The sequence below is a fragment of the Ixodes scapularis genome, unplaced genomic scaffold (assembly GCF_016920785.2).
Source record: "Ixodes scapularis isolate PalLabHiFi unplaced genomic scaffold, ASM1692078v2 PGA_scaffold6__148_contigs__length_123643588, whole genome shotgun sequence".
Taxonomy (NCBI): Eukaryota; Metazoa; Arthropoda; class Arachnida; order Ixodida; family Ixodidae; genus Ixodes; species Ixodes scapularis.
Window position 1 is genome coordinate 56,378,728 of NW_024609881.1, and position 11,815 is coordinate 56,390,542.

The 11,815-nt window shown below is 44.5% G+C and overlaps 1 protein-coding gene across 1 annotated transcript; it reads left to right on the top strand.

Moving 5' to 3' along the window:
- Positions 1-586: 586 nt before the first annotated feature.
- On the top strand, positions 587-11,538 carry LOC115331993 (zinc finger protein 525-like). The gene is made up of 3 exons (XM_029994269.4): positions 587-675; positions 5,260-5,363; positions 9,530-11,538. Exons 2-3 carry the CDS (start codon positions 5,336-5,338, stop codon positions 10,330-10,332), a joined length of 831 nt encoding a protein of 276 aa, XP_029850129.3. The 5' UTR covers positions 587-675; positions 5,260-5,335; the 3' UTR covers positions 10,333-11,538.
- Positions 11,539-11,815: the final 277 nt, after the last annotated feature.

Genomic DNA, 11,815 nt, shown 5'->3' on the forward strand with positions numbered 1-11,815 from the left:
CGTTTTCGTCTCGTGATGCTCGCGTGCCAGGGAGAAATCCCCGGGATTTCTCCCTCGTGTGAATACCCCTTTATGGGTGACTGCGAGCTTCTTGCCCACACCCCCATGGCGCATGCGCGGCGCCGGTGGCGCCCGCTAGGGGCGCTCCGGTTTGTTTGTAAACATTGAGTTGGTGTATAAAAATTCGAAGTTTTCGAATTTTATTTCCAAAGAATTTCGAAATCTTCGAATTTATCGAACCTGAAGTAAAAAAAAAATATTCGAAATATTCGAATCCGAAATTTTAGAAACCGTGAAAGCTTCCTCGAATTCGAAACTCCACTGTGATCGAAAGTTGCGAAGTTTTTGAATTCGAACGTCGGTTGGTACGAAAATATCGAAATTTTTCGAAATCGAACCTCAGTTCGCTTCGAAAATATCGAAACCTTTCGAAATTGAACCTAGGGTGGTTCGCGACATCCCTAGTTTATATATTTATTTATATAGAGTAGGTGGCGCGAGTCGCCACCCGATTCAGAGGCTTAAGCTTCTGCCTTGTTCATTGATCCATCACTGATTTAGGATTGCAAATCACAAGTTTGCGGTAGCGGCGGTAGCGGTTTGTTCGTATGTGAAAGTGAGGTAGGTGTTGCGTTTAGCCTTCACGGACTTGTTGACTTCCTATTCAACAAACAGGTACTGTTGTCAAGGCTGAATCGTTTGGTGCGTTGGGCGATAGCATTGAAATAAACTTCACAAGGACCTGCTCACGGCCTTGACTTCATGTGACGGACTGCTACCATGGCCACTTTTCGCGGAGAGGCACTCACTTGATCGAATGACGTTTTAGCGAACGCCCACGTTTCACCGAATGGCACTTTAGCGAATAGTCGGACGCCGCGAAGCGGCGTTTTCGGGTGGCCCAAATGGGTTCACATTTTTGTAATGAGCCGCCGCAGACTGTCGCCGCGAAGCGGCGTAAAGCGCAGCGCCGCGGATGGGTTAACGCGCGCCCCGGTTATTCGCTAAAACGACCATTCGCTCAAATGTCGCTGTTCGCTAAAATGTCATTCGCTCATGTGATATGGACCCAAATTTATTAAAGGAGAGAACAGGCTCGCAGGTAAATGGGTAACGGATTTGGCGGAGGCGCTGGGTTTTGCTGGCGAAAATAGAATAAAGGGGAAAATTAGTCACAAAGAGGAGGTTGCAATATTGGCGGAAATATCTAACAAAAATTGAATGAAGTAAACATAACTAGCACAGCTGGGGACAGGAAAATCGGGGCTCCCTCCCGCGTGGCACCGGCCTAAAGTCTCAACCCCGTATCCCAGTGTCTTTTCCCCTGCTGGCATGAGACCTGATACAGCGATGCGGATTCAGCGTCTTCCAAAGTATGTCACTGGTTTCTGCAAATACTTCCTCAATTTCCTTCAATAATTGGGAAAAAAAGAAAAAAATACTATTAATGAAAAAACGGTTAAAGTACAGACAAGCTGGTGGATATTTACCATGATGGAACTTAACCCGAGACTGGGGTAGAAACAGACTTAAAGGGGTAGGGAAACGAAATTTCAGCGCTCATTTTCTAGCTTTAATGTGTTGCATGTTGCACCCTAACCTCAAAAACACCAGTCTTCCGTTGAAAAGCACCAGAAAACTAATTTTAAAGTAAATAAACAATCTTTCAATGTGCACCTGGTGGATGCATGCGGAGCCTATTTGGGAGGTAGTCAGAAACGTTGCGGAAACGGCTACGTAGTCGTGACGTAGCAGATTCCTTCGGAGCAGCACCGCCCTTTGGCATTTCAACGTTTTCCTTCTTAGCTTTCCTCCTGAACTCACAAATCGCGCATTGTACCAAACGGTCCAAGAAGACGGAAAGGAAGGACTCCCTTCTTTCTCGGAGCCTCGTTCATGCAACCGGAAACAGCCCCAAGCAGCACGGATTTTGGCCAAGGAATGGCCAGTGTCTGGCGATGGTCTTTTGGCCAGTGGCCAGAGAGTGGCCATTCATCGGCCAATGCTTGGCCGATGGCTGATGGCCAGATAAAGGCCAGTCACCGGCCAGTCTCTAGCCACTGTCTGGCCTCTTGGCCAAGGACCATTGCCAGCCATTAGTCAATGATTGGCCAATTCTGTGCTACTTGGGGCCATTCTCCCCCTAGAAGATTAGCCCGTCGCTCAAAACTCGAACAAAAGTTGCTTTCCACACCCCGTTCAGCCCTAAGCTGACAGTGTTGTGGAAGCTACGTGCTCCTTGGGCCAGCCACAGGCTCGTCACCCCACAGGTACTTTGAGCGGCTAGGTTGTAACGCGCTGATGCTATTGACACCACCACAACGCTGACAACGCCACCAAGGGCAAAGCTCATAACCACGCCTGCCTTGCTACTCCAGGAACGCGGGAAATCTTTCTGTTTTTGTTTGCGCCGGACAAACCATGACGCATCGCGATCTCCGCTCGCTTCTCTTCGAGCGCTTGCTCGAGTGCACCGTTTGGAACGAAAAATATAGCCAATTGTTCAAAATACAAACGTGTGATTATGATTTACGGTTATTATCCGTCATGCTTGACTCATTTCCGAACGAAATTTGAATATTTCAATTTATGTTTCCGTACCCCTTTAAAAGTAGAAGGGAAAGAGACAAGTGAAGAAGAGAACGTCTCAAACGCAGCTAAAAGATTTATTTAGTCCCACATCCTTATATACTCACAACCACAAGGTCACCCAAACACAGAACAGAAAACACACCTTCCATCAAAATGTTGCGATTCTGCCGCATAATCGCCAGGCAAAAATTAGAATATTCCTCGACCTGTAGTTGTGTGCAGCGGCCATGAGAAACACGCGGCATGACGTCAATGGGGGTCTTGTAGGAAAATAGCAACTTGTGCGAATACCTGCTCGATAATAGGTAACTTTTCTATAAATCTTGTCGTTCCAACATAAATATAAATGCGTCAAAAACCTGGTATCGTCGACAAAACTTTTATTATATGGAGTTTTAGTGGCGCCATCTATCCTAGGTCCACAAAACCATCAGCTCTATCTGCTACCGCGAACAGCGGAACAGCCGCCAGAAGCCGGAGGGGGAGGGGGCAGGGCCGGACGAGTATGGCCGGACCCGGATGAGACTTTCCTCCTTTCACCATATTGTTTGCACTGCGCCCGCCAGCATGTGGTCACGCAATCGCGAGCGGATGAGTTCGTGCTGCTCACTGATGGCTCTAGAAAGAGACCATCACCGGAACCCCGCGCCACCCCCTTTGACGTCACGGCGCACGTGACTCGGAAGCTGGGGAAGGAGTTGAGAGGTGCCGAAAACCTCAATCTTTGTCCATTTTTAAAATAAAAACTAGGACATGCAGGCGAAAGCGGTTTTTTGTTCTTTACTTCAGAAAGGTCGAGACAGCAATTCCCAAATTATTTAAGCAAAGCACTGAAACTGTTGCACAGCTCCTTTAAGTGCTGTTCGAAAGGGTTAAGCAGAAGTCACGCTTATTCTGACATGGTTCCATCGGCCGCTCGCCGACGATTTGTTTTAACACAAAGCGCGAGCGAGACAAACGTGCTACAGGAGTCAGCAGCCTCAGGGGTTTCCCCAGGAATTGAAATTAGGGGGGTGTAAATTTTTAGGGGAGGGGGGGGGGGTTAGGGGCGAGGGGCATTGAGAATAGAGGAGTCGTTGCGAATTAAGGGGGTACCTTCAGAAAAACAAAGGGGGGGTGTACACCGCCCTAGGGTGTGTGTGGGGAAATCACTGAGCAGCCTGCTTTCTTATGTATGTTTATGCCTGCGCAATACAGGTGCGCAATCTTCTCAAGTTTGCTGAAGTTGCACTGTCTCGAATGTTGCGATGGTGATTTAAAATACATTTTAGTTTAAATCACATTCTTCAGTGGTGGCATATTATTTGTTATGAAGAAAGTTTTATGGAATCTGAGTACACACGTAATTAGCAAATTTAATGCGCAAAAAAAAGTACAGCGAAAGTGGCTATAGTAATTTCAGCTACAAACTTCCAGAAGCAAGACATTCTTTACTAAAGGACGGCATTTGCTCGATAGGACGGCATTTGAATGCGGGCGTAAAGGGCCGTCGGACGCTGAACGCTCCGCAAGGGTGCCATCCGACGGCACGTCCGACGGCTCTTGACGCTGAAAAAAAGAATTATTTTCGGGAACGAACTGTTAGCCACAGGGAACGTCGGGGGACACATTAATTAGCAAAGTAATTACCTAAGATTTACTAATTATCTTTTTAAGTAGTGAAAAAAAAGTTGCTGACTAGAAACTTGCTGAGCATCATTGGAATCTAAATTGGTCTATTTCAGGAAGACAGCATTTGCAAAGTGTGGGGCGGCACTATAGCTTCCATTTGTACAGCAGGCAGAAAGCTAGCAATGCCAAAATGTGGATGATAACAAGATCATTCGTTTTCGCACCGCCGGCCTCCTTCTGCCTGCTGCACGAGTGAAAACTTTAGCACACCCTCATGCTTTACACATGGTTTCAGTTTTCCTGAATTCGTCTAATTTTGGGGATTTTGGTGACGCTCAGCAAGCTTCCAATTCATGCGATATGTTTATTTTTACTACTTTGAAAGTTATTAAGGAAGGTTTAGGTCATTATTTTGCTAAATACTGCATTTTTGTAATCCCTGACATCCGTCGTGGCTGGCAGTTTGTTTCTCAAAGGAGTTTCTTGTTTTCTTAATCATCCGTTTTGGGGGAATGTTTGAAAGTATTTGCAGAAATGGCCGGTATATAAATGCTTCTTTATCTAAACCATTAAGCAACACTCGAAACATTTTGTGTAAAGAGGAACATGGCGGCTTTTCTGGATGGGTGGATCTGAGGGCACTGCTGTTCAATCAGATTTATTCATAAAGCTAAAGCCTGAGACAAATTTTACAAAAATATAAAGAAAACTAATGGGTTCCAGCGGCAAAGTTATCTCAGATTTTACCTTTTGTGAGTCGCAACCTCTTTACTGTTTGGACATTTAGTGCACTGGCAATGTGGCAGCAAAAAAAAGAAACAGATTTTGTTAACATACCTTCCAACTTTATGTCAGGCAACTCAAGCTACCACCTATTGCTATAGGCATACAAGCATTCCATTTCCTTATCAATCCGTCATTGTTATCTCAAGATGGACATATTCTTGGTGTGACTCCTGTTTGCTATTACCACAGCTGTCTAGCTAGCTTGATGCACTTGGAAGGTGTGTTCACTTTCTTCTTATTACTTTCATTGCTCTTTGCATTCGGTCCTAGTCATCTCAAGTGGTCCCCTGCATCCTTTGTGATCTTGCGAGCCTGCTTACGAGCCTGACCGCAGACAGCAATTCAAATGGAACCGATTCAGTCCTCAAGTTGTGGTAAGTCTTTCATTTCAACCTCTTTCATAAACAGAGGACATTGGCAATGACTAGGCTACAGGCAGTTATAGTCTAGAGCAAAGCTTCTTCAGCATTTCACGGACTCCTAGGGGTTTGTGCTGATTTGTTGATCCCCCACCAGGGACGTGTCCTCCGTGAAGCCCACGTGAAGGTGTGCATGGTGATGTGGGTTGGGCTTCGAGGGGAGGAAGGCAGGGAGCTTGATTGAATTTTTAGAGAAGTTCAGGGGAGCGGGGAAAGAGTAATGGGCAATGGAAATTTTGAGTTCCTATTGCTTGGGAAGATGAAGACAACCTAGAGGAAAAGGCTTTCTGCTTGGCTCTGGGCTAATATTGGGAACAAAAGAACAGGATAAAAAGTCAGCCATTGCATCCCAATTTTGTTTTTTTTCATAAAATGTGCCTCAAAATTTTGATAAAAATTTGTATTTTACTTTACCATTAGAGAAAACATATTATTCTCCAGATGTAGTTTGTTACTCATACAATATATTCCTGGCCATCGGATGTGTCCAATCAATAGTTCTTAAGCATGTTGTACTCTTGAAAACATTCAGGATGGTGGAGAGCAACGAACAATATCTGGAGGCTAAGTGAATATTTCCTTGAACTTTTATGCAAACTGCCAGTTTTAAATAAAGTGTTTGAGGCATTATTGAGGTAGTAGGACTCATCACAGAAAATGTTGGAGCGTTTGTTTCTTGCCAACAGAAGTTCCTGTGTTTTTCCATTGGCTAAAGACCTCCACATTAACGTTGTGTCATTTCTCTCCAAGGTTGCAAACGTCTGTCTTTTTTAAATTTTTTTTTTAGGGCGGTGGGGAAATGGAGTTTTTTCTTGGTGAGAAATATGAAACAAACAACAAAGACTTGTGAAGAAGGCTAAGCATTAGGGGTAGCACTGCAATCTGCTGGAGAGCGCACAAAACAAGCTCCCGAATCGAAACGTGTGCCAGACTCGTGGTCGGGCTTTCTCGTCTGTATTGGAGGGCACGGTTGAGACTCGTGGTTACTGGCCTACAATGCATAAAGGCTAAGATTAAGAAAATAAACTTTTAACAATTCAGAAACAAATAGGTTCTGAAATAAAGGTAATCGTGCAGGCTAGCTGGTTTACAGTCATACCTATAAGACACCAAGACAAGAAAAAAAAGGCAGAAGAAGATAAAAAAAGGACAACACGACGTCTCAAATTCGAGACATTGCCAAGTCTTTTTTTTTTTACCCCTGTCTAGGGGTATTTATATGTATGAAATTGGTTGCTGTCTGAGGCAAAGACAGGGTTATTGAGGACCATGACTTATAGGTTGAGATATGAGGAGACGGATGCAAATTGTATGCTGCGGGAACAGGCAAAGGTACTGAATAACAGGCTTAAGAACTCGCTACAAACACGGGTGTCATTGCTACTAATATTGTGCTTGCAGATCCTGGACAAAACCGCAGGATCGCGCTACTAACTCACATATTGCAAGAACGGATATTGCAGATTGTGGGCAAAGCAGATTTGCGTTTCACAGTGCGATAAGCATGCTGGGAACCACTGCAAACTCGCACACCAGAGGAATTGATATCGGACGGACAAAAATGGGGCAATGAGCTGCAAACTTGCATATCACGGGAATGGATGCCACGGATTGTGGACAGCAGATTCGTGTGTCGATGTGCGATAAAGACGAGAGAACCCGTTGTGAACATGCTTGTCACACTTACCGGTACTGGAGATTGCACTGCTGATTAGATACTTGTCAGACATTGCGTGATCGACATGCAGCAGGAATCGGTGGGTAAGGTTTGTGAATTTTGTTATGGATATTCAACCCAAAAGTCTGGATGGGCGAAGTCTCGGGGGCGGGCGTTCATATGCAGATTTGGTTGTAAAGGCTATCACTTTGAAGAAAACAGCATTTATGTTAAAAAATAAAGCCTAAACGAACGCAATAACTACGACTGCGTACGTTGTGATCGGAGTGATTGGAACGACGCTCTGCGCCGTGCGTACATACAGCTGCAACCACTGCAGCAAGCGCAGCGGGTCGTCAGCACGGCGACCACTTCTACACCGCCGTAAGCTGTTTCATCGATGCCTCTAAAAAGAAGGGGACGTGCTGCCACTCACTGGTGTAACAGAAAATAAACAGACAGTTTTCTATAGCCTCAAGCTTTCTTAATATTTTTTTAGGATAGGCTTGCAGGGTGGGGTGGATGAAAATAAAACAAAAGAAAAAGATGCAGTGCACCGTCTTGGACGATCACGACTTTAATACACGACTTTGCCAGTACTACAAATCTCGCCACCACGTGCCATTTCTATGATTACAAAAGACAATGTATTCTTAGCAGTGATAAAGCAACATAGAAAAATGATTTTGTGATCACTTACATGTTGCGAGCATTCAGGATTGCTAACACTAATCACTTTTCTTGGGTAATGAAAACGCATGAAAATTCTCATCCTTCATACTGTAGGCACCAGTAATACCTTGAACTTGAGCACACACATCAAATGCGAAAAAGAAGAAATCCAGGTGATGTTCGGGTACACAAATGCTAAGAAAGCACCACTGTAGTCAAAGTAAACAAACACGACGGCACGGGCGTCTTTGCTGTCTTGAGAGAGCCGCCACGACATCACCGCACAAGTAGATGGATCTTCCCTTCTAATACATGCTCGGTTATCACACCGACACACAACGAGAATTCACAGTCAAGCATAGCGCTTTTACACAGAGCGATGAGCTTCCACCATGTCGACCACGTCAACGATCAGCGCCGAAGCTATGTTTGCAGATAGAAGGAACCTCGACCGACACGACCAACATGCAACACGCGTGGCCAAGCTTTCCTCGACCTGTGATTGGTCTGTCGGTGTGGTTCGCTCTCTTGGTTCCCGAACGTAGCGAAAACGTTCAGCCCCGCTCAGCTTCTTGCGTTGTGAACGAAGACAAACGAAACGGCCCTTCGGCACTTTGTTGCTATGGCAACTCGTTACAACCGGTTGCATTTGTTCGTAAGCGTAGTGGTCGCTCCGAACGCAAGTGTGTGAACGGGCCTTAAGTCTTAAAGGGACACTGACAGCGTATTTATGCTCGACATGGTTTTTATTTGTGCATGACATTGGAGCCCAACTACCCAGAACGCAATTTTCTTCTCGAAATTTTTTTTTTCTGTCCGAAAATTGTTGATTGAGAATTGGCCGGTTCGAGCCGCGCTCACTCTCTTCTCCATGGTCACGTGCCATTTTCAATGGTTGAGACACAACCACCAAGGATAATCAAAGTCGTGGGCCATTGAAGGCACACACTCAATGCTAGAAATGGACAAAAAATGTAATACCCATTTTTTGTGACTTTTAAAAAGCTGCAAATATGTTGATTTAAAAAGAAAAAAAGTTGCACTATGCGATTTTCAGTATTTTTTCTTCTATATTTCTTCCTCCCTAGTCCGGTTTTGGTTTCGAGCAGTTGCTTTTTTTTACTTTATTGAAAATAGATGAGTAGTGAAATATTGATTAGGTTGCCTTCTGACGCCATAATCAGTGTCGGGGACAGCTCGCCTGTGCCATCACAATCTTACCATAATAAATCGCCTCACAAAAGTGAAAAATGTTTTCTAAACAGCCTGAATGGGACACACAAATAAAAATAATTAATTTTATGCGGAAAAAAAATTTTAGAACAATATTGACGGCACGAGACGCGATTTAGTTGGTAATCACCTTTTCGCTTGTTTTCTCTTTTGCCATTTTGGGTGCTTGGAGGAAAGGTGGATCGGCTTGGCCATCACGTTGAGGTGATAAGAGTGTAGACCATTCTGAGACGTCATGAACTTTCCACGCAGAATTTAAAATAAATCTCACGCTGTCACTATTGCTCTAAAAAACGTTTTTCGCATAAAATTTATTTTTTGACATCTAATGTGCCACCCACTCTTTAAAAAAAAATTTTTTTTTCAGTGGCCCTTTAAGGAGGTTTATGTGGTTTCACACTAATAAAACACTTAATAGAGCCAGCTCCTCTTCAGTACTTCCTTAAGCAGAACTAAGAAAGCAAAAAGAAATTAAACCACTCAGCTGCTTATTTCTAAAACATCTGACAATGTCGGTTGTGCTTTTCTTTTGTGTACTAATACACATGAAGCCTTGTAGGTGAGGGAGCTTCACTTTTGGGAGAGATGAGCTGCCCACTGAAAGCCACCGAGGACATCTGGTTTGGATGCTGTTCCTGCACTTATGTCACCAGAGATAATCGTGGGATTGTGAGCCACCTGGTTGTCCATGGTGATGAACAATTCAAGTCCCAGCATCCTTCCATGTTTGGATCGGAGTCTAAAGCGCCCAGCAAAACTCAAGAGCACAAGGGTGATAAGTTGTTCAAGTGCAAGCTGTGCCCCCTAGTTTTTGAGCACAATTCCACTCTGACAAGCCATAATCTAACACACACTAGTGAAAAGCCTTATAAGTGCAAGCTGTGTCCTAAAGCCTTTGCTAAGAATTGCCTCCTGATCACTCATAATCGAGTACACACAGGTGAAAAGCCATTTAAGTGTGAGCTGTGCCCCCAAGCCTTTGCTTACAAAACCAGTTTGTCTCATCACAGTCAAAAGCACACAGGTGAAAAGCCATTTAAATGCAACCTTTGCCCCCGAGCCTTTGCTCGGAAGTCTCATCTCCAGAGTCATATTATAATACACTCCGGTGAAAAGGCATTTAAGTGCAAGCTGTGCCCCCAAGCCTTTTCTCACAAGAGTGGCCTAAATCATCACATTAGAACACACACAGGTGAAAAGCCATTTAAGTGCAAGCTTTGCCCCCGAGCCTTTACTCAAAGTTCTCAACTCAGGAGTCATAATATAGCACACTCTGGTGAAAAGCCATATAAATGCCAGCTGTGCCCCCAAGCCTTTGGTTACAATAGTGGTCTGTCTCATCACAGTAAAACACACAGGTGAAAGGTCATTTAAGTGCAACTTTGCTCCCGAGCCTCTTCTCGGAATTCTTGTCTCAGGAATCGCAATATTATACACTGATGAAAAGCCATTTAAGTGCAAGCTGTACTTCCATGGCTTTGCCCACAATAGCAGTCTGCTTTGCCACAACTGAACCCACACATGGAAAAAGCCATTCAAGTGCATGCTCCACTCCCAAGTGTTTGCTCATAATTCCCTTCTGACCCTCCATAATCACTCACTGGTGAAAAACCTCACAAGTGCAAGATGTGCCCCCAAGCCTTTGCTCACACTTAGTCTGCTCTGCCACAAAACACAGAGGAGAAAAAAACATAAGGGCAAGCTATTCCCCCAAGCTTTCCTGGGAAAATTCATCTGTCCAGTCATTATCGAACAAACACTGGTGAAAAGGGGGGATCGGTGGCCGAGTGGGCTGAAGCGCAGACCCAGCTCGACGCGCGTGGAGCGAAAGCTCGCGCTACAGATCCCAGGGGTCCTGGGTTCGAGCCCCACCCCTGCCCGTTTCGATCTGGATGAGCATCGTACCGGCGTGCGGTCGTGTATCACTACTGCGTGGTGCACATTAAAGACGCCAGGCTAGCGGTTGTACTGCACTGGCAAAATTGCTCATCTACAGTGTAAACCATTATCGCCCCTACTGGCAGACCAACCTTACGCTGTATAAATCACTAAAACGTCCAATTTGACTTTTGACTGGTGAAAAGCGATTTAAGTGCAAGCTTTGCTCCAAAGTGCTGGCTTTCCCTTCCGACCTTCGATAATCGAGAGCACACGGGTGACACACCTTATAAATGCAAGCTGTGCCCTCGAGGCTTTGCTAATGATTTCCTACTGACCAAGCATAATATAAAACACGCAGGAAAAAAGCCATTCCAGTGCAAGATGTGATTCCAGAGTCTTTATTTGGGAATCACATCTGAGAGATCATAACTAAAGACACAGTGAAAAGGTATTTAAGTGCAAGGTTTGCCCACAGGACTTTTCTCAGAATAGATTTCTGATTTACTACAGTCGAACACACACTGGCAAAAAAACCATATAAATGGAAGCTGTGCCCCCGATCCCTTGTTCAGAATAGATATCTGACCGACTACAATTAAACACACACAGATGATACAGTGAAACCCGTTTAGAACAAACCCACGTACAGCAAACTATTGTCGATATCGAACTCACAGAAAATTTAAATAAAAATGCATGTACAGTCGAATCTCGTTAATTCAAACTCGAGGGGGACTGAAAATTTGTTTGAATAAAGCAAAGTTTGAATTACCAGGAGTTTCCTCCCATACAGACGCATAGGATGGGACCTGCATGTTAGTTTGAATTATCCGCAAGTTTGAATTAAGAGAGTTTGAATTAATGAGAGTCGACTGTAAAAAGTACTTTTTATAACAAACAATATATTGGCTATATCAAACATTTTTCCCCCGTGAAGGCTTCCGAAATTGTGCAAACAATCTTC